This window comes from Babylonia areolata, chromosome 35 (genome assembly GCF_041734735.1).
Source record: "Babylonia areolata isolate BAREFJ2019XMU chromosome 35, ASM4173473v1, whole genome shotgun sequence".
NCBI classification, from domain to species: Eukaryota; Metazoa; Mollusca; class Gastropoda; order Neogastropoda; family Buccinidae; genus Babylonia; species Babylonia areolata.
Genome location: NC_134910.1, coordinates 17,222,304 through 17,248,821, shown reverse-complemented (window position 1 = coordinate 17,248,821; position 26,518 = coordinate 17,222,304). Strand labels below are relative to the sequence as shown.

The 26,518-nt window shown below is 42.0% G+C and overlaps 1 protein-coding gene across 2 annotated transcripts; it reads right to left on the bottom strand.

The window, feature by feature from the left end:
- Positions 1 to 1,289: 1,289 nt before the first annotated feature.
- LOC143278070 (uncharacterized) lies at positions 1,290 to 26,176 on the bottom strand. 2 transcript variants are annotated; one of them, XM_076583097.1, is made up of 6 exons: positions 25,848 to 26,171; positions 23,764 to 23,877; positions 14,950 to 15,040; positions 11,659 to 11,946; positions 10,393 to 10,496; positions 1,290 to 1,416 (listed from the first exon to the last, which is right to left on the bottom strand). In XM_076583097.1, exons 1-6 carry the CDS (start codon positions 25,989 to 25,991, stop codon positions 1,351 to 1,353), a joined length of 807 nt encoding a protein of 268 aa, XP_076439212.1. In that variant the 5' UTR covers positions 25,992 to 26,171; the 3' UTR covers positions 1,290 to 1,350. The 2 variants fall into 2 exon arrangements, with proteins under 2 accessions (XP_076439212.1, XP_076439213.1); XM_076583098.1 differs by lacking the exon at positions 11,659 to 11,946 and having other exon boundaries at positions 25,848 to 26,176.
- Between the last annotated feature and the right edge of the window lie 342 nt (positions 26,177 to 26,518).

Sequence of the window (26,518 nt, the reverse complement as noted above, 5' to 3'; positions counted from 1 at the left end):
TATTTTGACGCGAGTCTATTTGCAAACCATGCAGCACAGTTACTGAGCCCTCTCAAAAAGGTGTGTTTGTGTGCTGTGTGGGGTGTATGTGTTTAAATGTGTGTATGTATGATCAAAACCAACAAGAGAACAGTTTGGTGTGATTTCCAACATGTTATGTCTAATGAGTTAATGACCTGCTTCTGTTTTAATTGTCTACATGTACCCAAAGCCATCGTTCACAATTAGACTTGCCCATTACGCATTTCCCCTCAGGCACCCCTGCTATTTCAAACGTCCACAAAACGTGGAAAAGAATGAGCAAACACTTTTCCTGGTGCAACCAGTCGGAGAAAGCTTTGAAAAACAAAAGAACTATGTTTAACTATCATACGACATTTTGTCTTTACAGTACACAAATTGAGCTGGTCGCTTCGACTGGATCGTTCGCAATTAAGCATACCTACCCTATACCAGAAATCAGACAGCTGCCACCCACTGTGACTGAGTCACCTGGATCCCAGCTGCTTTTCATGGCGCTGATTACCAGGCACTCCTGTCTGCTATACTCAGTTGTCAGCAGTTTGGAGGGCAGGTAATTGGAGATGGCAATTTTTTATGTCTGCCAGCTAGAAGACACAGCCCAACTTTCAACACTTTGATCTTTGGCCAAAAGGGTGGTGCATGTGAAGTGGCATGCATTCCAGAATACTGAGTTTATAAATAACGATGTCCCCTTCCCTCCCTCCCAAACCTTACCATTGTCTGCTCAGTTGAGGCACCGTGCCCATGCACAGGGAAGAATGGACGTGTGCCTAAAGGTAGCCTTGGTCATCTCTACCCATCGTAGGCAGCCTGCTGTGCTAATGACTCCAGTGTTTGTAAAACACTTACAGCTTGGTCTCTGACCGAGGATAGGTATGGTGCAATAAAGGTATCCATATCAATCAATCAACATGTGCTGTTTGACTTTTGACATGGTGGCTAATAGTCCAGCCGATCACACAGGGCCATATCAGGACTGCCCAACCAAATGAAAGTTCCAACCGTGTTGAACAAAAAAACTTTGTCAAATCTGAAGAAAAAGATCCACAGTTCACAACATATCTTTATCAAACTCCTTGCAGGGTATGTCAACCTTTTTGCTTAATTTATCATCTCCAGATAACCCCCCTTCCCCCAAAAACAAAAAACAAACCAAAACACACACACCTTTACAAAGGTAAGCAGTACTCCAAAACCACAGAAAAAGACATAAAAGGCCATGGATCAAACACTGCTGAATGGACAGAGAAAACCACCACACATAGTACATCAATGAAATTTCTTTATTATCATTACTGTTAGTTTTCACATTCTTTCCATGGATCGTTACAGAAGGTTGAGGATCTGTGCCATCCGTCCGTAAGCTGTTGGAATCTGCGCTCCTGCTGTTGTCTGAAAATAGAATAACACACAGTTTGAATGCACCATATCCTACAAAGACTAAAAAAATATATAGCAATAATACACCAGTTGAGAGCAGCACACCTGATGACCCAAAACATGGCACTGGCACACCAGTTGAGAGCAGCACACCTGATGACCCAAAACATGGCACTGGCACACCAGTTGAGAGCAGCACACCTGATGACCCAAAACATGGCACTGGCACACCAGTTGAGAGCAGCACACCTGATGACCCAAAACATGGCACTGGCACACCAGTTGAGAGCAGCACACCTGATGACCCAAAACATGGCACTGGCACACCAGTTCAGAGCAGCACACGTGATGACCCAAAACACGGCACTGATACACTGGTTGAAGCAGTGTACCTTATGACAAAAAATACGGCACTGATACACTGGTTGAGAGCAGCACACCTAATGACCAAAAATATGGCCCTGATACACTGGTTGATAGCAGTGTACTCAATGACCAAAAATACGGCACTGATACACTGGTTGAGAGCAGTGAACCTAATGACCAAAAATACGGCACTGATACACTGGTTGATAGCAGTGAACCTAATGACCAAAAATACGGCAATGATACACTGGCTGATAGCAGTGTACTCAATGACCAAAAATACGGCAATGATACACTGGTTGAGAGCAGTGTACCTACTAGTAATGACCCAAAATGCGGCACTGACACACTGGTTGATAGTAGTATACCTACTAGTAATGACCAGAAATATGGCACTGACACACTGGTTGATAGTAGTGTACCTACTAGTAATGACCAAAAATATGGCACTGACACACTGGTTTGGAGCAGTGTACCTAATGACCAAAAATATGGCACTGATATAGTAATGACCAAAAATATGGCACTGACACACTGTTGGGAGCAGTTTATCTGAAGAGTGAAAGCTGACAGGTTGGAAGCAGGGTACCAAGCAGTGACTGAAAACCAACATTGGTTGAGAGTGTGAATACACCTGATATTCAAAATAATCAATTTCACTCAGACTTAGGATAGTGTACCGGAGATCAACTAATAAAGCAGTAAGACGGGCTGAGAGCAACCTATTTCTGGTAATAAAAAAGGAAAAACGCCCCATACCAATTAACGGCCACTGTGTTCAGGGCTGGACACTGGAAGAGCGGGCCCAATCCTCTCCTTCCACCTTTTTAAAAACCTCCATCAACGGAAGCCAGGCACCCATTTACGTCTTGATGGGGTGTGGAAAATCGGACACAATACCGAAACGGGACCTCGAGCCTTGATCACTGGTGAAAACTGGATCAGAGGTCCAACACCTGATCACTGGTGAACGCTGGATCAGAGGTTCAACACCTGATCATTGGTGAACACTGGATCAAGGTCCAACACCTGATCACTGGTGAACACTGGATCAAGGTCCAACACCTGATCACTGGTGAACACTGGATCAGAAGTCCAACACCTGATCACTGGTGAACACTGGATCAGAAGTCCAACACCTGATCACTGGTGAACACTGGATCAGAAGTCCAACACCTGATCACTGGTGAACACTGGATCAGAAGTCCAACACCTGATCACTGGTGAACACTGGATCAGAACACCTGATCACTGGTGTCAGGCGAACACTGGATCAGAAGTCCAACACCTGATCACTGGTGAACACTGGATCAGAACACCTGATCACTGGTGTCAGGCGAACACTGGATCAGAGGTCCAACACCTGATCACTGGTGAACACTGGATCAGAGGTCCAACACCTGATCACTGGTGAACACTGGATCAGAAGTCCAACACCTGAGCAATTTTGCCATGGTACCCCACTGAACCTGACATATATGTGGCCGTGCTCCGAGTGGTTATTCAAGGGTACGGCACAAAAGACTTAACTAAATATGATTAATTGAAAGGATAGACAAGATCCCACGCACAGGCCAGGAACATACAGAGGCCAGTCACAAATGGGTTTTCTATTGGTTTATTTACAATAGTTATAAACTAAAGGAGAAGGCTAAGAAGAAGTAATGAGAAGAAGACAGTGCCTGGAATGACACAAACAAATGTCATAAGCACAACATGTCGGCACAAGTGAATAGTAAAGCACATGTATACATATTAAATGGAAAGACTATCACTCGGGTTTGGGATACACAACAACATAATGCATATGTGTGAAGACCAAACGCTGACATCAAATGACATTTCTAATACATTTAAATAGCGCAGTTAACTCACTCCATGCCAAGAGTTTTTGCCCTTGCGAATCCCTGAAAACCCAGGGTTTGTATAGGATGGGGAAAAAAATTCTCAAAAAAACAAATAAACACCCAGAGAATTGAAATTTAGTACGTGTATTCAGTGAATGTTGTTCCATGTTTGTGCAAAAAATTAAATTATTTACTCACCATCTTGTTGTTGATCACGGTATTCATTTTTTGTGTATTTTGTAGCATTTTTGTACCCATCAGAAAGGTATTCCAAGTGTCCTTGAACAGCTTACAAATGTTCCACATCACATCAAAACACTATTTGAGGAACTGAAGACCTAGTACATGCAATGAAGTATGAACAGATGGTGGACACAAAAGAAAATATTGTCTCTACATTAAAAATAGGGAGTTCACTGCACACAAAAACCTGATGTATTATCACTGACAATAGTCTTGTCTGGAGTGAAAGAGCTCATGGCAGGTGATGTTGAGTCCTGGGCACAGCTTCACACACAGTGGAACTCCACATCTTGGACACCAGTTGGCAGTTTGGTATTTTGGTGTGTTGTGGCACTTGAACAGGTCTTCACAGACCTTGCACTTGCAGCAGCTGGTCACTCATATCCACTCCAGCCATGTTGGTGATGTAGTCTTGTACTGCAGCTGGCTTCTGTCTTTCAGGACGGTGCTGTGTTGTCACACTGACCATGGTAGTTGGCAGCATGACTGTTGTCAACACATGAACTGGTTTTTTGTCCTGCCACTTCAGCACAGCAACATGCCCTGCAACCACACACACACACACAAATGATCATGCAGGTCTGACTCTTTCTTCTTCTTCTTGTGTAAATTATTTGTTTGCTTATTCCCTTGTTTATTCTAAATATTTATGTGAATGGAAGCATAATGTGGTAAGTTTTTTTTACATGTAGTCAAAGAAAACCACTTTAGATTTTTTTTTAATTTTTACAATATTACAAACAATAATTGTCGTGTCTATACCTAGATAGTAATACAAGGGAAATAATTACTATAAAGAGTCAAAGGTCACAGGAAGCGTGACGACATATCTGGATCAAGATGGTGGATTAAACCGGTGTAACTATTACCAAGTGTCTGTGCAATTTGAATGGTAGCACATGATAACAACACCAACCATCCATGCATACATACACACAAGATACAGATAAGACAATGGCGACGAGTATAAACCTTCTTGGACGACCACAAGCGTTTGAAGCGGTAGGTGACGCACAAACTCTTAGCATCAAGTTGACTTCGTGGATAGAAGAGTTCGAAGCCTATGCAGACAGTGTTGGTTTATTTGTCAACGAGGACAGTACAGACAACGTGAGGCAACAACGTAGAGCACTCTTGCTATATACGGCAGGCAAGGAGGTGAGAGACATTTTTGCAAATCTTCCAGACAAAGGAACAGCAACAGAATATGATGAAGCAGTGACGGCGCTGACAACACACTTCAAAGTGAAACCAAACAAGACATTTCAGCGACACCAGTTCAGAAAACTAACCCAGAATGACACGGAAACTGTTGCTCAATTCATGGGTAGACTGAGACTGAACGCAGATGATTGTGAGTTCGATAATATAGAAGACCAGATCAAAGATCAAGTTGTGCAAACAGTGAAATCTGACAGATTGCGACGCAAACTGCTAGAACAGGGAGATGAACTAGATTTAGCAAAGACTCTCAAGATTGCAGCAACACATGAAGCCGTAGATGAACAAGCTAGACAGATGAAACAAGATCATTTGGGTGGAAATGGAGCAGTGGCCAGAATACACACTAATAGTAACACGAACAGTCACAAAAAAGTCAAGCAAAGGCGAGTGCTATAGATGTGGTAATACTGATCACTATGGCAGTAACCCAAGTTGCCCTGCCAGAGGCAAAATATGTCGCAAATGTGGTGGAGCAAATCACTTCCAAAAAATGTGCCGTTCTAGATCTAAGAGAGAAAGGACAGATCATCAAGATGCTAGACCACGGAAAAATAAGAACCAAGAGGAAGGTAGACAGCAAAGTAGAGGAAACAGAAATCGAGTGAATCAGCTTGACGCAGAAAACTCAGAATCACAAAGCAATGAAGAGACGATCCATGTGTTCATGACTAGGGAGACTACCGTCAGAGACAGTAAACTCACTATCCAAGTAGGAGGTGTGCCTGTTGACTGTATTGTTGATTCCGGATGCGACATCAACATCATCAGTGAAAAACTGTGGTCAAAACTGAAGTCAAACAACATAGAACACAAAATCAAGAAATGCACCAAAAAGCTGTACCCCTACACATCAACTACACCACTACAGACAGTATGTTGTTTTGAAGCAGAAGTGTGTGCTGGTGAAAACAAAGCTATAGCCGACTTCATTGTGATCAGAGAAGATGCAGACCCGCTGCTTAGCAGAAAAACTAGCATGGAGCTAAATGTACTTCATATCGGACTGAATGTTCAGAACGTGTCAGCAGATGAGAACGAAGACATCAAGACTAAGTTCAAACCACTGTTCACAGGGTTTGGAAAGCTGCAAGGACGCCAAGTCAAGCTCACTGTAGACCCCAAGATAAAGCCAGTCGCACAACCAGTACGACGAACACCATTTGGACTCAGAACCAAGGTACAGGCCAAGATCAAAGAACTTCTCAACAGTGACATCATCGAGCCCGTGGAGAAGCCTACTCCCTGGGTAAGCCCGGTAGTGATCGTGCCGAAAGCCAACAATGACATCCGTATGTGTGTGGACATGCGACGTGTCAATGAGGCCGTTCAGAGAGAACGCCATCCAATACCAACAGTTGAAGAGCTACTGCAAGACATGGCTGAAAGTAGAGTCTTCACAAAACTGGATCTGAAGATGGGCTACCACCAGCTGGAGCTACACCCAGACTCACGAGACATCACTACCTTCGTTACACACTGTGGACTTTACGGGTATAAGCGATTGGTGATGGGCATCAATGCAGCAAGTGAGATATACCAACATGAAATAGCACAGGTGTTACAAGGCATCCCTGGTGTGGCCAATCTCTCAGATGACATCATCATACATGCGCCAGACAGAAAGCAGCATGATGAGCGACTGCAGCAGACACTCCACAGACTCCAAGATGCAGGTTTAACACTGAATCCGGACAAGTGCCATTTCAGAAAAGACGAGATTGAGTTTCTCGGAAACAAGCTGACTGCCAAAGGCCTTGACCCTGCAAAGGATAAGGTTGAAGCTGTGATCAACGCCCGTGAGCCACAGAACATCAGTGAAGTGAGGAGTTTCCTGGGGCTAGCAAACTACTGCGCACGTTTCATCCCAAACTTCGCGACATTGACTGAGCCCCTACGCAGGCTGACCAGAAAAGCTGAAAAGTTTCATTTTGGCCCAGAGCAGAAAGAAGCATTCAAGTCACTGAAAGAAGCCCTAGGTAGTGCAAAGACATTAGGCTACTATGATCCCAAGGCGCCAACTCAAATCATCTGTGATGCTTCGCCAGTTGGATTAGGTGCAGTTCTAGTCCAGAGACAGAAAGAAGGAGCCAGAGTCATCAGCTATGCAAGTCGAAGTCTGACCGCTGTAGAGAAGAGATATTCACAGACAGAAAAAGAGGCTCTTGCAATCGTCTGGGGATGCGAGAAATTTCATCCCATCCTCGTCACCATTGTCTTATCTGTATCTTGTGTGTATGTATGCGTGGATGGTTGGTGTTGTTATCATGTGCTACCATTCAAATTGCACAGACACTTGGTAATGAATTTGTTTGTAATTAATTTCTTTAATGTTTATGTTTTTGAAACATAAAACAAATTCAGACATTATGAGAGTGAATCACAATGTAAAGAGTTTCCAATTGATTAAGTTGAGTATTTTTACATAGGAAGATAGTATTTCATACTTAAAACAATTACTAATTTTGTTTGAGATTTGTTGGGTAATTTTAAACTGATTTTAAATTAAAGTAAGGGAGGGATGTCGTGTCTATACCTAGATAGTAATACAAGGGAAATAATTACTATAAAGAGTCAAAGGTCACAGGAAGCGTGACGACATATCTGGATCAAGATGGTGGATTAAACCGGTGTAACTATTACCAAGTGTCTGTGCAATTTGAATGGTAGCACATGATAACAACACCAACCATCCACGCATACATACACACAAGATACAGATAAGACAATAATCACAGTATCATCAGTGTTAGTACTATTACTGTCATTTCTACAGCACCTTGTTCTACAAATGAATAAGTAAAACAGAAAATAAGTAAACATATGCATGCAATCACACACACACACACACACACACACACACAGTTGTACACCTGAGCATTTGACATTGTTTTCTTTCACACACACACACACATACATATATATAATACATACACACTCACCATTTTCAGTCCAATCACTGGTAAAAATACCAGCGAAGTCGTCTGTTTCCTCAGTGATTTCGTTGTCAGTGTCGGTCAGCTGGCACATGGTCAGCACTCGCTTTCCTCTCCACTGTAAACACCCTCTTCAGCGGCCGAATCTATTTCTAGTTCATCGGGATATGGTTCAAAATCACTGTCCGATGAACCAACATTATCTCCTTCAACACCGGAGCCTTCAGTTTGGATCATTTCCAAAGCAGCTTCAATGCTGTGTTGCGTTTGACCTCTCCTACCGTGTCGAATACTTCGACGCGACGCCATCTTGTCAAACAACTTGCAGAGCTGACCGAGGGTATGCTTCGTTGTCGTCTGCTAATGAGCGTGTCACTGCACACACGCTGTGTGTGTGAATGAAAAGTTGGCCGGAGATAACTTAAGAATCAGTTCTGCTTTTGAGTTTCGTATCCGACACGTCACTCCAACAGCGCGACTTTTCAAAATCCAAATCCGCATATGCGGACATTGGCAGCGAACGCTTTGTCCGACAACATCCACATATGCGGACAATGGCAGCGAGTGAGTTAAAGTGATTGAAGCGATGCTGACTTTGTGAAAGTACACTGACAGTATAGATTAGGTAAAGCTTATACTGTGTCAAAGTGACTCAAATGAATCAGTTTATCATGTTGCACTATACTGGAGTAAGCCGTATAGGAGAGAGCATGACAACTAAATTACAATTAACAGACTGATACATATGAGGTGGTTTTAACCAATAACTGATATTAATCAAACACTATCTTGTAATCACCTCAACAGAATATTACACATCTCTTAGAGTACTGAGAATCAGTGAAACACTGTAACCTTCAGTGTTGGCAAATGAGAAAGAATGCATCATATGCACCCACTAGAATATTCTCGAACAAACTATTTGTGTCCAGAGACGTCACTGACTGTGACGTTAAGAAGAATCAAATGGAACACTGCTCCAAGCATATGACGGCATGGCAATTATTTAGATCAATCATAGCCGAGCTGTGACTAACATGTCAAAGCAATAACTGAACAAAGAATTAACTGAACATACTATACGAACACAAGTACTGTGTCGAATAATACAATTTACAAATCAACACATTCTACACACTAGTACTTACAGCGATACATAGCGAGGTGTTAGCCGTTGTGAGAACACACACGACACAACACACTGCTCGATGCAGCAAGAGAGAGAGAGAGCAGGCTCTGGTCAGATGACTGACCAGGTATGAAATGACCACTCATCATTCACTGTGCCAATTTATGCAAGTTTAGCGGACCGCAAAGGCCGTCACGTGTGCTTGCGAGCTGATCGTCAATTATCACGGAGATTCCGATGACAATTGTGTTTGTTTAAAGGTGTTCAGTGACAAATTTCTAAATGATTCCTGAACCGATTTACGTCGGATAAGTTGCAAAAGAAAGAGCTCAACACCTACTTTATAATGAGTATAAAATAAAGTGTTGGTTATTTAAGATGAATTTATAATCTTAATTTAAGTCACCTGAACAGGGTCAGTTTTAACGAGCTCGTCGCTGAAAATTACAAACTGCGTTAAATCAGTGTAACGTAGGCAAACATAAATGGAACAGACTTAAAGATGGAATTGCGACGATTCTGCCAGTATATAATACTTGTAGTTTAATGATCTTACAAAAGAGCTATTAATTAAATACAGTGGAACAGAAACACAAGTTTCTTCTCAGCCAATGACGTACCGCGACGCGACACTAGTCGAGCCGTCAGCAGGTGGTCTGGCGAGAACAAAGTGATGTAAGCGGAGTGACGTCACACATTCTGGGCGCGGGTTAGGAGGGAAAACTGTCGTCTGCTAATACAGCTTGTGCGTGAGGCAAATATTGGAGCAAGCATAGCGCTTGGTCACAAAAATAAACTGAAAATAAAGCAATGATACACACAACACACAGCCGTTAGATGCTGACTGTGGACAAGATGCAGATTACAAAGCAACTTTAGTTATTTCATACTCGCTTGATCATATATAATTATAAATATCATCATTATATAAGACAGACAGACAAGTAGAAAGTAAGGAGGGGGAATGCTGAGCAAACAATAAACTAAAGGAAGTGTTTAAGGAGGTCAAAGACACAGAGTTGTTAAACAACCAAACAATCGTTTAACAAGAAGCTGAAGTTGTTTTGAATCAGGAATAGATTTTGAAGGGGGAGTGGGAGTCAGAAAAGATACAGACAGCGATGTTAACAACAGGTGTACAAATGAGTGATTGGTGTTGTCTGCAAGAAAACACTGGGTTACCACTGAACTGAGTAAAGAGAAGACGGGCAAACACTGAGCAAACGTCATACAAACAACGGATTACCACAGTGTCTGGAGAGGTGGTGAAGCACGACTTGGGCATGTTGAAAGACTCGGGGTTTACCGTCAGCGTGAGGTTGTTCCACTGAGTGTGCTGCCACACAAGACCTGTCAACACACACGTACACACGTCAGCAATAGGAGGCACCTAGCACGTCAGTTACGCAATCGGACGTTGTGATTATGGCAGGCTACGTATTGCTACTGACACAGCGCTCTTGACATTGTCTATGACATCACTCTGCAGACCCACAGCTAAGCTGCGTAAGCAATCGTAGCAGCAGTAAGCTGATTTGCATTAACGTCAAAAGCTTTAATATTGATTACGATGATGATGATAATATAATGATAGATCATTATTATTATTGTTGTTGTTATCGTTGTTGTTATCATCATCATCATTATAGCGCTTGATCTTGTCCAGAGAAAAATCTAAACGCTTTCACATGTAATTCACACGCCTGCATAACTTGATTTTGAGTGATGAAAGACAGCATATGTATAGAAAGAAAGCTATATAAACTGTACAACAATAATCATACAAAGGGCAGTTCACGCTGCGCAGACTTGCCTCGCTGCTGCAATGGATCGCTTTTCCACCCACCCCAGGGCTCTGCTATCAAGTATACCCTGTGCTTTTTCCCCAATACAAAAAAGTCTTATTTAAAATCAGAATCAGTAAACACTGTTTACACCGTTTGTTCTGATATCATCTTGGCGCGGATTCCTCCGAATTTGAGATCCAACAATCAAGTGAGACATATTGAGGAGTGAGCGCAATGTGATAGCACTGGCTTCAGTTTGCAGCTAACTGAACTCTGCACATATTTATTGGTTTTAAATGAGTAAAGTATTTTGAACTCTCAGTATGGTTGACTACGGGATATGTCATGAGAGAAAGCCACATTGTCAAGATGTCCCAATTAAATTACCGCCCCCCACACCCCACACACAGCCCACCCCCCTTTACAACACTGATCTTCATCACACCACTTCCATCATTCATCATCTCTGAAAAACAGAAAACAAAATGTTCCACATTCTGGGCACAAAGAATTATTTAGAAGTTTGTTTAGGAGACACACAATTTAACACCTTTTTTGCGCCTCTAACGGCGAGCAAATGATAAAATATATGAAAACAATTCTAAAGTTTGAGAACACATCAATCCATCGATCCACCCCGCTCCTCAATCCAAGCCGGAAAAATGAATGCAAATGTTGAGATAAGGCCTACAATCTCATATACATCACTCAACGAAGTTACTTACTGCCGCCGTCTTCAGTAGTGTACGTCATTTCACTGACGAAGCTGCATGTTAGTGACGTCACAGTGACGTAGCCAATGACGTCATCTGTCTCATAGTGGATTGTCTCCGCGTACATTCCCATGGATTCGTCTCCTGAGGTTGCACAATTCCTTCGCTGTTTGCCGGGCGCATTCGGTACAAGTCGGTGGGATTCGGAAGCAATCGGCCGCGGCAGTGATCGGTGATAAAAACGGCTGGTCGGTTCAGGATAGACTCCGAAGAACTTTCGGATGTCCAACGTTATGTTGCCTGTCATGCTTTGTATGGTTATTGGGAACGAAATTTGGACATTAATAACAGCAGCAGCAGGAACAACAACAATTACAACACAACAACACACACACTTTCACACGCAGAGCATATATTTATTATTATGGTCAAATTAATAGTTAACAAGAAAGGCAAGGCCTTCAAGACTCACTTATGATACACACTTAAAGTATCAAAAAAAAAAAAAAAAAAAAGTTTTGTTGAAATGTGTTCTCTGTTCGTTATGATAATCACATTCAGCTTAACGTTTGTTTAAAAAAAAAAAAAAAATAATTGGTTTTACACACTGCACTAACGCGTGTTAACCATGACGTTCAAAGATCATTAATTGAACATGTTCTTGTAGCGGGATGAATCGACAATGGTGATCGAAGTGATAACGCCGTTTAAATCATGTTATTTTGGTACATCTCGGGCATTTAAGAATTTCTTTCAAGTCCGAGGAAAAGGAGATCGACGTTCCCATTGTCTCAAACACACTGCAATATGTGTATGTTTTTATAGAGCTGCAGAGAGCCGTGTACGACAAGCTTGTCTTTACACTCACTGATAATCTACAACACCGTCCATTCAGTTTCTCTATTCTGTTCATTCTGATTAATTCAGTATCCACTTTAAAACATTCTTATGTAGTAGACACGTCGATCATTATTTTAGACATTGTTTGAATTTGGCGGTAAAGGAGACGTTGCCATCGTGTCAGGCTTTGCAACATGTTTTGTCAAGACCTGCACAGACCAGTGCAGACAAGGCTGATCTTAACTCAGTGAAACAGTCGATTCAAATTTTCTTTTATGTTCATTCTAGATAATTCAGTGTCCACTTTAGAATATTCATATGCAGTAAACGCGTCGATAATGTAGTTAGTGTCACTGTATGTGTTCTGTCCAGAATTCAATATTTCTTTGCTTTTAATCGCGAACAAGAAAAACGAGGTCATGGCGTCTTCTTTCCAGATAACTGGGCAGCTGCAAAGGGGTAACAGTGTTTTCGGAATCCGGAACGAGCATCAACGAAATGAACCGTTAATGATTCGGAAATATGGCTAAATTCGGGAGACGTACAACCTATTACTGGTATGACTATGAAGATTTTTTCCCCTCTTCTATGTTTAAGCGAAATTTTGTATTGGCAGTCATAGTATTTCCAGAGAAAATGGCTATGTTAAAGTTTACCCCCTACCCCCGCACCTCTCCCCTCCCCCCACACAACTGAACATCGCGTTTTAACATAGACTCACTTTGTTTACACAAGTGAGTAAAAAATAACAGGACTCTCGATCGAGAGGGTCTGTGACACATCGAGAATAAAATTCAGAGAAACAAACAAGCAAACAAAGAATGCAGTCAACCTGCCCATAGTTAATGCAGACATCTGCTCGTAAGTCTAGCTACCGCTGTTTTCAAGCCTTTAGAAAACAAACAACAATAAACAGAAATAATGGAGAAGAAAAGAAAGAATGAAGATGCAAAAAGCAAGACGTTTGCTTCAGTAAGTTGGGGTTTTGCCCCTGCAATACGGCACAATGTTGCTTCAGTAAGTTGGGGTTTTGCCCCTGCAATACGGCACAATGTTGCTTCAGTAAGTTGGGGTTTTGCCCCTGCAATACGGCACAATGTTTCTTCAGTAAGTTGGGGTTTTGCCCCTGCAATACGGCACAGTGTACAGTAGGCGCTATTGCACTGTACACTACGACACAATACAATAGTATTCAACACGCCACAACATGATAGGCTGTAATACTGTATAATACAACACGATACAAGACGATGTCATACGATATGACACAATGTGATACATCACGTTACGGTTAGTTACAATACAATAAAATACAACACCAGTTAAGAGAAGAAAAATTATGAAAATAACGGACACAGAACGGTGTAATGTGTACAAGACAGGAAACGATCTGAACTTTGTAGATAAAATAGGGGAAGAAAGCTCTCTCTCTCTCTCTCTCTCTCTCTCTCTCTCTCTCTCTCTCTTATGAAACACCGAAGAAACTATGAACTGTTATTTCATGAATGTTGTAGAATATTGTATCAACTATTTTGGTCAGTTGATTTGTTATGTCGATTTATTGTGTCACGTTCTTGTCTTTATCTTCTGATAATGTGACCTCCTTCAGTAAGGGGCTTTGGCCTTCATCTGAATAAAAAATCTCTCTCTCTCTCTCTCTCTCTCTCTCTCTCTCTCTCACACACACACACACACACACGCTTTCCAAAGCTCGATTTTATGAGGTATGGTTAAATCAGGGTGTTACAAATGTTAATTCATTTTTAAGTATATTTAAGCAACGTTTAACATTATGTCTTTTCAAGATTGGTCAGGAGCGGTGAGAGACAGAGAAAGGTATAGTTTGTACAGGTTAATTAAGGACAACCTGAATGTTTGTATATATTTACAGGAAATAAGCGTTTTTTAAACATTTTCGTGTGGCTTTATCCCAGATTAGATATGGAATTTTACCGATGAACAGCAATATGAACAGATATGGTAATGAAATCGCACAAAATGTACTGATTGCACTGTAGATTCATGTCGCACTGACCTGATTTCATTTCACTAAAGTTTAGCAGTCAAGGGGTTAAAGCAAAAAGGAGAAAACGAAAGGAAGCAAACACACATCAAAAAGAAAGAATTTCTAAAACGGCCAACCAACCAACCAACCATAAAATTATTATCAACAGAAATGAGAACGGATGCCATGTTTCAGAAACAACCTGAATGACAATGAACGATCAGAAGTCAGAACCAGCAACAATCTACAATGCAGCAACCCGATGCAGCTGTTAAAAACAACAACAACAACACACACAAAACGAAGTAGGAGAAGAGAAAAACAGAGCAGCTGACTGACCTCCACATGAACCCAACACGCTGGTCGGGCCGTGAGAACCAACCATGATTTGTGTCAACACATTCACGTAAAATGAAGTGTAGAAGAGTTCGTGGTGCAGAAAATGAAAGCCGTCTCACCTCCAGACGGGGGCACACACAGACGAGGTATGGTTCCGTTCAGCCGTGACGACCGGCACGTGACCTCGTCCTGTGTGACGTAACGCATGCCCTGCGCAGTAAGAAGCGTTCTAATTGGTTGGGGATCTGCAGTGTATCACTGCAGACGATGCAGCAGATGATTATTTATTTTAGACAGACCCATGATTTATAGAGGTGCGTCACATGATCTGTATTTTCGAAGTTGATTGGCTCTCCGAATTTGCGAGCAACGATGGGGAGGCAGAACGAACGTGCAAACAGCAGGCTTCCTTTTTTTTTTCTTTTTTTTTTCTCTCGACTTTTTGCTTAATGTTTTAGTTTTCTTATTGTGCATACGATGGCACTTAACTGTACAGTGAGACCCTCTGGATTCTCACAGCGCACGTCTGCCAGGGCTGCCGGCACTCCACCCCCTGCACACCGACTTCAGCCTGTGTCAGCAGGGCCTGGCATCTCCACCACCCAGAGCCCCCCGTCTCTTGGGGCCAACCTCGTCTCTGGTCGTCAGGTGTCAGCCGACGTTGCCCAGACCTGCAAGTCCTCAGATCAGCCCATCGTGTGGGGACGCCGGCTCCTGTGACACCGGGACATCTGCTGCCATCCCTTGATTGATTGATTGATATGGATACTTATATTGCTCTTATCCTCGGTCGGAAACCAAGCTCTAAGTGCTTTACAAACACGGGGTCCTTTACACAACAGGCTGCCTACCTGGGTAGAGCCGACTCATCATTTTTCTGTTTCCTGTGTCATTCAATCAGATTTCAGGCATACACACATACACACTCAGACAGACAGGTAACATTTTACATGTATGACCGGTTTGTATTATTTACCCCGCCATGTAGGCAGCCATACTCAATTTTCGGGGGTGTGCATGCTGGGTGTTAACCCACCGAACGCTGACATGGATTACAGGATCTTTAACGTGCGTATTTGATCTACGTGCGTATACACACGAAGGGGGTTCAGGCACTAGCAAGTCTGCACATGTGTTGACTTGGGAGATCGTAAAATGTCTGCAATGTCCACTGGCGCCCCACCCTTCACGCCCACCCGGTCGATAGAGGAGTCCAGTTGTTCTGATCGTCTGACGGACACCTCAGGGGGCTCTGCGCTCCCCACTGACGTCGCTTCACCTTGCCTGCTCCCGCTGCCCGGGTCCTCAGCCAGTCGTCAGGCACTGCATCCAGCCAGCCTACCGTCCCTGTTCCCGCTGGTGGCTGCGCCACCCTGCCTGCTACCACCACGCCTGGCGTGCCCACCGGGTGTGCTGACGACCTGCCTCATGTGCAGGTCCAGCCGGACGACGTCACTTCAGGTGGGTGTGCACTGCATGCTGACACTACCTGCTGTGAGGCCGCTGTGTCTGACACGGCACCGTCCCCTGGGTCTGCCCTGACAGACAACGCTTCCTGAGGGACCGCCCTCTGCCCTACCACGGTGTCTGGGCTTGCCTTAGAGACCACGCTTACACTACCCCCCCCCCCACTCTACACACACCCATGAACCCACTCCCCAACCCCCCCCCCCCCCAACCCCCCGACCCTGCTCCCCACCGTGCCGAGCAAGTCCACAGTGTATGTCACGTGTGCATGTTGCCATCCCGTTTCCTGGATCTGTTCGGCTGTCCAGCTGAGTGTGGGTCAAAATTTATTTACACAAATTTGTTTAGTGAAGCCCCCCCCCCTCCCCCCCCCCCCCCCCCCCCCGGCCGAAGAAAAAGAAAGAAAAGAAAAAAGAACAAACAAGAACGAATTGTAATTACTCATATCAACATTGACATTTTATAAATGAAAAATATGCTTGTGTGACTCCGCTATTTACATCAACTTGGTGCCTTTTTTTGACTGGATGATTTCACGAAGGATGAAAACTGCGATGTGTCAACAGTGGCAACAACAGTTTGCTTTATTAGCGTTATATTACCTTACTTATACATTTATTGTTATCATTGTTAATATCACTGTAACTATTTCAATCAGCTTTGATCCCTCATCCCATACCCCCCACCCCCTCATCCTCCGCCCCCTCACCGACCCACCACATCCCCCCTCCCCAACCGAGCAGGTCCATACTAAATGTTTGTAAAACGTGCAAGTTGCTATTTTGTTCCTTAAATTTGCACGGCCATTCAGTTAATTTTGTGGGGCAAAATTCACCATACCTACATAAGCTTTTTTTTTTCTTTTTTCTTTTTTTTCTCAAGGCCTGACTAAGCGCGTTGGGTTACGCTGCTGGTCAGGCATCTGCTTGGCAGATGTGGTGTAGCGTATATGGATTTGACCGAACGCAGTGACGCCTCCTTGAGCTACTGATACTGATACTGATACTGCTTGCCCAGTGAAGGGAAAAAGAAAAGAAAAGAATGAAATCACAAAAACCGGGTCGTCGATTTGTGTAATGACGAAAATGTATGCATTGTTATTGCCGTTACAAATGTTGTCTGAAACAACAGTATACAGTATTGCTGTTTTACACTTTTACATTTGCTATTGTTGCGTGGCCGTTCCTACTGGATTTACAATGTAAACCAGTCTGGGAACTTGCACGAAGCTTTCTCATACTCGGAAGTAAAAAAAAAAAAAAAAATAAATGCATCGCTCATGAAACTGGGAGCATCAACTCAAGTCGTGTAAGACGACTGTCCTGTTTTTGGCCATGTGCAAAAGTGCAGACTCTTTTTGAGCGTAAGTTTTCTTTGTGTCCTTTTGCCTTTGTTTTTTGTGTTATTTTTTGTATTGTTATGAGTTGAATTTTGTGCTCGAACGCTTTTTCGCACGCTATTGAATACGTGCGTTATACGACCTCATGTTCAAGTAAGTACTGATATGGCGTATTAGAATTACAAGAAAGTTGAAAAATACAGAACACAGCACTGAGGGTACACATAAAGCAGTTATCAAATACAATTGTGTATATGACATATTTGATCAATAATTGAGTAAAATTACAACTCAGCAATGGACAGTTTAAAATTGCATCTTATAACTGCCAGGGCCAAAGAGACGAGATCTCATGCAGCACCTACACCAAAAAGCAGTACAATGTTTAATTTCTGCAGGATACACACTTTGAAAAGAAAATGGAGAAAAGAATAAGAGCCGAATGTGTCTTTTCATCAAATAACACACAGTCAAGAAATGTAACTATTCTTTTTAGTAACAATTTCGAATTCAAAATAAAGGCTACAATAGAAGACGCATCAGGGAATCTATCAATTACAGAACTACAAACAATGGACAAAAACGTTACACTAGTCACAGTGCATGGACCAAATAAAGATGATCCAGTCTTTTATCAGAATATGAATGATGAAATGTCTAGCTTGAATAACGAAAACATTATAACAGCGGGTGACTGGAATTTAGTGATGAACCCAGTATCAGACTATTATAACTGCAAACACGTTGATAAGATAAGGGCACAGGAGCAAGTTTTGGACATGATGTTTGAACTTCAGCTGGTAGATGTTTGGAGGGAGTTTAACCCTGACACCTTAAGATACACACGAGGAAGGACAAACCCGCTACAACAAAGCCGACCAGATTTTTTTTGTCTCAGAAAACTTACTTTCGTATGTGACAGAGGCTGACATTAAGTACGGATACAGAAGTGATCACTCACTTATAGATCTGTAACGATAACATTCAAGCAAAGAGAGAGAAATAATACCTTCTGGAAATTTAATGCCTCCCACCTAAAAGATAAAGAACACGCCAATTTGATTAACGAAACAATTGAGCAAGTAAAAGAACAATATGCTGCATTGCCATATGATATAAATAACCTACATACGGAATGGAAGAAAAAAGGCTTGAAACACAAATTGACTCTTTGATGAACAAAGACATACTTACAGAAGGAGAACTGATAACCTTAAACGAAACTCAGACTTAGAAAAACGTAGACATCACAAAATGGAGAGAATCCTTCTCCGGTCGAAAGCTAGGTGGACAGCTAAGGTCGAAAAAATAAGCAAGTATTATCATAATCTGGAAAAAGAGACATTGCATAAGCAAACGAATGTTGAAACTGGTATGAAATAGTGGAAAAACCTTGATAGAAACAAAAGACATCTTAAAAGAAACCAGACTTTTCTATGAACATTTGTATTCAGAAAGGAACGTCACCAGAATTGATGTTAAAGAGTACATTACTCATATTTCCACATTATCAGAAAATGGTTTCAAAGCCCTGGAAGGCTTTATTACATACGAAGAAGCAACAGAGGTGTTGAAGAATATGAAGAATGACAAAAGTCCAGGCACTGACGGCATGAGTTCAAACATTTAAAAGTTTTTCTGGAAAAAAAACAAACTTGGCATGTTTGTTGTCAGGTCTCTGAATGACGGGCTTTTGAAGGGCGAAATGTCTGCAACACAAAAAGGCCTTGTCATATGCCTGCCCAAGGGTTACAGGCCAAGAGAATTTTTGAAGAACTGGAGGCCAGTCACCCTTCTAAACGTTACGTACAAAATAGGGTCATTGTGTATTTCTAATAGTACGTATCAATAAATGGTGAGGTATCGAAGAGCTTTTAGGTAAACGGAGGCTGCCAGCAAGGTGACCCCATCTCACCTTATTTATTCATATTATGTGCAGAAATCTTAGCATGCAAAGTTAGACAAAATACCTGTATTAAAGGAGTTAAGATTGAAAACAACGAACATAAAATAAACCAATTTGCAGATGATACGACACTTACGCTAGAAGGAGATAAAAAGTCATATGGGAATTTGTTTGAAACCCTCGATTAATTTGAAAGAATTTCTGGTTTAAAAATAAACGCAGAAAAACAAAACACTGTGGCTTGGAAACGAAAATTTTTTTTCAAAGTTTTATTGTCGCATATAAAAATGGACTGGAATAATGAGAAAAAAATGGTGCTCTGGTTCACAACATATCTAACACGAATGACATAATTAAATACAGCTGATGGATTAAACAAAGTTAAAATCCTATTTAATATTTGGTTGAAAAGAACATCGTCAGCGCTGGGAAGGGCGGCAGTGCTTAAGTCATTGATTCTTTATAAACTAACATACTTGTGGATTCTTCTACCTCGTCCACCAGAGAAAATCATAAAACAACTGCAAAACATGTGCTTTGGATTCGTGTGGGGTGGAAAAAGAGATAAGATCAAAAGAAAATATGCTGTACACAGTATTGAAAAAGGTGGTATAGGCATCCCCACACATTAACATGTTTATCAAGTCTTTGAAGTTATCTTATCCAAGAAAAATGTATGTCAGCGAACCGAAATGTAAAACTATTCTAAAATCTATGTGTCCTGAGATTGAAACTTTAGATGTATGCGGTCCTAAACGATTCCTCAGACAAGAAAGCAATTCATTTTGGAAAGAAACATTTCAAGCCTATGTTGAGTTTTGTCGAAAAATCGAATAAAACGGGAACTGAAATGGTAACAGATCAGATATTTGATAATGACAAATTTGAAATTGGCAGCAAATCATTCTACTATAAGAAATGGGAAGAGGATAATGTTAGATTGGTAAAAGAATTTCTAAGTTATGAAAAGTAACGTGAAATAATTACTAACAAAATCAATAAATTGCAATATCTGAGTTACATCAAAGCAATTGAATTTCACCAAAAGAAGATGAAGTAACATAAAGTCTGAGAAAACAAAAGCACTTGAAATTCTAACAAGCATTTAAAAGGGATCGCATATTTACTATAACGTTTTTTTTTTTTTTTTTTTTTTTTTTTTTTTTTTTTTTTAAGATTTAGAAATATTTAACATTGCACCATTTATATCTTAGGAGAAAAAGCTGAATGTTCGGTACTTTGGGGAACGGTCTGCAAACGAAACAGTAGAACAAAAGAGGTAAAGCTACGTTGGTTCCGCCTAAGGATTTGCTATAGAATACTGGTTACAAACGTGATTTTAAAAGACATGGGAGTAGTTAAAGACAGGTGTTATTTCTAAATATCTAAAAAACACAAATGTTCACGATTTATAGCAATGTGATTATGCTCAGAGATTTTGGATAGCACTACATAACTTAATACAACGAAACTGTGTTACTTGAACGCGATTGACACTAAACACTGAATTGATTATATTTGGAGAAGACGAAAAAATGAAACTGATGACATACTTGACTTTACTAGATGCCAAATCTCACGGATACAAATCAAAGACAAATAATGTAAAACCAACACTACCATCCTTTTTGAAGGAACTATAATATATAATATTGAAGAACATATCCATAAACAACAGACAGCATACACTAGTTTCTACAAGAAGTGCATCCCTTATCCCTTGCAAAAGTTTATTACAATCATTGTGATTATGTGTTTATGTATGTGTGTGCTTATACACATACATGTGTATGTGTACATATATTGTGTGTGTATGCATAATATATAACTGATAAAGTAAGGTTTTCTTGTGATCAACCAAAAGTAGAACGTTGCTTTGATTAGATCCACAATGACTGGACACAGTAAATGAAGTGAGGTGCATTAATGTATGAACACACGTGGGGTGCAGAGGGAAGGGGTGTGTGCTCGTGAACGTGTTCGCGTGTGAGAAGCACGCTTTTGCGAATACACTATATCGTTGATGAAAAGGGAAAACAACAACAACAACAAAACCAAAAAAACCCCAAAACCAACAACACCACCCTCCCCCCTCCGCCCCCCCAAAAAAAACCAAAACAAAACAAAACAAAACAAAAACAAAAACAACCAACAAAAACAAAAACAAAAAAACAACAACAAAAAAAACAAAACAAAACAAAAATAAACACCACAAACAAACAACAACAACAACAAGAGAGGCAAGGCCTTCAAGACTCACTTGTGATACACTTAAAAAAAAAAAAAAGAAAAAAAAAAAATCCAAGCTTTTTATATATTGAGTATAATTTCAAAATGTAATGTTTAAGATGAGAAAGATCAGTTTAAAGCGAATTAAGTCCCCTAGCATTAATTACAGAGTAATTTCCCTTTTTTACTATCTGCACCAAAACGTTTGCAAAATAAATAAAACTTCCATGCTTAGCAAAAGAAGTTCCTGTTTGAAAAAAAAGAAGATAATAATGACTGCTCTTGTTGTTGTGTCAGAATATCAGATCAAAGTGCCAAGTTTAGAGGATACAAAAAATATAAATATAACAGTAAATGCAGTTTGCATATAATTAGGCTTCATTTAAAAAAAAAAAAATTGTGCCCATCCCAGAGGTGCAATATTGTTTTAAACAAGATGACTGGAAAGAACTGAATTTTTCCTATTTTTATGCCTAATTTGGTGTCAACTGACAAAGTATTTGCAGAGAAAATGTCAATGTTAAAGTTTACCACGGACACACAGACACACAGACACACACACACACACACACACAAACAACCGAACACCGGGTTAAAACATAGACTCACTTTGTTTACACAAGTGAGTCAAAAAACCAACCAACCAACCAAACAAACAGAAAAAACCCAATCAAACTGTACAGTGTTCAGTTCCAGCAATGGAGACTATGAACTGAAGAAATGGAGGACAGGAAACTGAAATCCACGAAGTTCCGCACAAAGCCTCCGAGTTGTACGATGCATCTTTCAAGTAACCATCTATGCAATACGGTAAAAAAAGAAGAAAAAAAAAGAAGAGTGAACTGATATTATGCAGGTGTAATGCCTTTTTGTTGCCTGTTTCGGGGTGAAACATGCAATAAATTCACATATTACATGATTGCGAGCAACAAAGCCGATCGAGAGAGGCAAAACGTGCGAAACAGCAGGCTTCATCCTCTGACTTTCTGCTTTTTTTGTGTGCATACGATGGCAGTTCATTGTACAGAGTTTGGTTGTTGCAATGGAGGCTGTGAACTGATGAAACAGAGGACAGCACATGTTTGCTTCTTTTGCCTATGTCGAGCGCCTTTACCACTGCTCGCGATTTCGAGTATAAGGTAGATGTGCATACGCAAGATCCAAGATGGCCGCGGAACTTTCCAGCGGTCTGTTGACTATAGAGAGGTAAGCGAATGGGTCGTTACATTTTGCTTTGTTACTTACTAGTTTCAGCTTCTTAAGGAGGCGTCAGTGCGTTCGTAAAAATTCCATATACGCTACATCCCATCTGCTAGGCAGATGCCTGACAGCAGCATAACCCAACGAGCCCGCCAGTCCTTGAGTGCATGCATATATATGAGTGTTCATCAATATAATGTTGCTGGAGGACAACCATTTTGTTGCCATGGGTTCTTTTTCTGTGCGCTAAGTTCGTGCTGCACACAGGGCCTAGGTTTATCGTCTCATCTGAATGACTAGACGCTGCATATGAATTTCCAGTCAAACTTGGGAGAGAGCGGGAATCGAACGCAGACCCTCATGGGAACTGTATTGGCAGATAAGCGTCTTAACCATTCTGCCACCTTCTATTCCCTTCTTTTTTTTCACGTCATCATCGTCATAATCACCATCATCATCATCACTACCACCATAACCACCACCACCACCACTACCACCATCATAATCAACATCACCTCTACCACCACCACTATCACCGTCGCCACGACCACCACCACCACCATCATCAGCAACAGAACAAGCAACAGCTAGCCATGTAGCAGCCGCATGTTAGCAGTAGTAGTAGTAGTAGTAGTGATAGTAGTAGCAGTATCAGCAGGCCTTGTATGGTGGTGGTGGTAGCAGTAGTATCATCATCATCATGATTATCATTAATCAACTAATTAATTAGTTGGGTTTTTTGTTGTTGTTGTTGATCTTACACACTGTGCCAACAACAGCAGCAGCACTTGCCTCACTGAAATCCAGCAATTCTCTGCGGTAAAGGTCAGATTTGCCAGGTCGTGGGTCAAAGGTTATGACGGCCACTTTCTTCGTGTCGAAGTCATAGCTCACCCAGTGCCACTCCTGTAACACACACACACACACACACACACACACACACACGTACACTTATGGAGATTATCTTCTGTGCACTAGTGGAGCTGTGTGTAATGAACGAAGCGCTGTTCAAAGTATCTTCATACAATTCAGTCCCATCTCTTGCTGTTGTCTGTGTCTGTCTGTATGCATGCGTGCATATGAGCATTAGCGTTCTCTCGCTGTGTGTGTGTGTGTGTGTGTGTGTGTGTGTGTGCGCGCGCGCGCGCGCGCGCGCGTGTGTGTGTGTGTGTGTGTGTGTGTGTTCAATTTCATTTAATGTCTATCCACATTACCTGATATTAGACATGAAAAAAGGAGGGGGAGACAAAAAAAAAAAAAAAAAAAAAAAAGGAGGGGAAGGTAAAGGGATGAAAACGATACTATTCACAACATTGACTGAACAACAATCTAACTATTTTGTTTTCCAACTTTAAAACATACAGGCGTATAAAAAAAAAGAAAAAAAAGAAAAAAAAAAGGATTTAACAACAACCCAATTAGACTATTTTACAAACATTTGGAGGAAAAAATCTGACAGTGTTAAGTCCAAGATTTCTTGATCCCCCCTGCCCCCACCCATCCGTCCCTTAAAAATAAGTTCTGTGTGTGTGTGTGTGTGTGTGTGTGTGTGTGTGTGTGTGTGTGTGCATTCATAAACACATTTTCCTGATCTCGTTTGTATATATACATCATCTGTAAGCATCAGCTCCTCCTGTCCCCCCTCTGCCTTCTCTGCCCCCACCCCCCTCCCACTCTCCTGGCCTTCCGTGCTGTCCGGCACACACACACACACACACACAGACCACCGTTATGAACTGACCGGAGTGTCACTACTGTCCGGCACACACACACACACACACACACACACACACACACACACACACACACACACACAGACCACCGTTATGAACTGACCGGAGTGTCACTACTGTCCGGCACACACACACACACACACACACACACACACACACACACACACACACACACACACACACACACACACACACACACACACACAGACCACCGTTATGAACTGACCGGAGTGTCACTACTGTCCGGCACACACACACACACACACACACACACACACACACACACACACACACACACACACACACACACACACACACACACACACACAGACCACCGTTATGAACTGACCGGAGTGTCACTACTGTCCGGCACACACACACACACACACACACACACACACACACACACACACACACACACAGACCACCGTTATGAACTGACCGGAGTGTCACTACTGTCCGGCACACACACACACACACACACACACACAGACCACCGTTATGAACTGACCGGAGTGTCACTACTGTCCGGCACACACACACACACACACACACACACAGACACACACACAGACCACCGTTATGAACTGACTGGAGTGTCACTACTGTCCGGCACACACACACACACACACACACACACACACACACACACACACACACACACACAGACCACCGTTATGAACTGACTGGAGTGTCACTACTGTCCGGCACACACACACACACACACACACACACACACACACACACACACACACACACACACACACACACACAGACCACCGTAATGAACTGACCGGAGTGTCACTACTGTCCGGCACACACACACACACACACACACACACACACACACACACACACACACCACCATAATGGAGTATCACTGCTGTCTGACACACACACACACACACACACACACACACACACACACACACACACACACAGACCACCGTAATGAACTGTCCGGAGTATCACTGCTGTCCGGCACACACACACACACACACACACACACACACACACACACACACACACACACACAGACCACCGTAATGAACTGACCGGAGTATCACTGCTGTCCGGCACACACACACACACACACACACACACACACACACACACACACACAGACCACCATAATGAACTGACCGGAGTGTCACTGGTGTCGGGAAGTGTGGTGTTCACGGTGACTCTCCTCACCTCCCCTGCCCACTGTCTGGGGCCACAACACCGTGCACCACTGACCTGGGATGTCATGAGCACCACCATCACCATCACCATCACCAACATCATCGTCGTTGTCGAAAAAACGAAGTTTACTGCCGTGTTTTTAGACGTGTAGCTGATGCACGCACTTGAATTCTAAATTGGCTTCAAGGCCAAATGAGGCGGGTTATACTTGTGCGTTATCTAGATTCAAGCTTTATCTTCAGTGAGAAAACATCGGTGGTGGATGGAGGTTACGTTATACGCGCGTTCTTCATTCTTTTTCGATCCAGTGGGGAACTACAGTGTGTTATCTGCCTTGTCCATGTATTGTGTGTGTGTGTGTGTGTGTGTGTGGGGGGGGGGGGGTTCTGTTTTCAGTCATGTGTTTCATGGGAATGCATTACTGTGAGACTGAGACGCGGTTTAATCTCGCGGGCTTATACCAAAGGACGCAATGACATTCTTATCAGTCAGATGTTATTCAGCTTTTGGTTCATGAAATCGGACCAACGCAAAAACGTGCAATGCAGTATGTCTGTTATGCAATAAACACACAGTACAAAATGATATAATGCACAATATGATAAACCAGTACAATACAGTGACCATGC

What these genes read in the sequence shown, in the direction of transcription:
- LOC143278070 (XM_076583097.1), bottom strand. Translation starts at nt 25,991, where the DNA reads ATGATGTTGGTGATGGTGATGGTGATGGTGGTGCTCATGACATCCCAG. An exon ending in GTGTGTGCCCCCGTCTGGAG is followed by an intron (nt 11,947 to 14,949) that starts GTGAGACGGCTT and finishes AAAGCATGACAG; the next exon opens with GCAACATAACGTTGGACATC. An exon ending in CACTACTGAAGACGGCGGCA is followed by an intron (nt 10,497 to 11,658) that starts GTAAGTAACTTC and finishes GTGTGTTGACAG; the next exon opens with GTCTTGTGTGGCAGCACACT.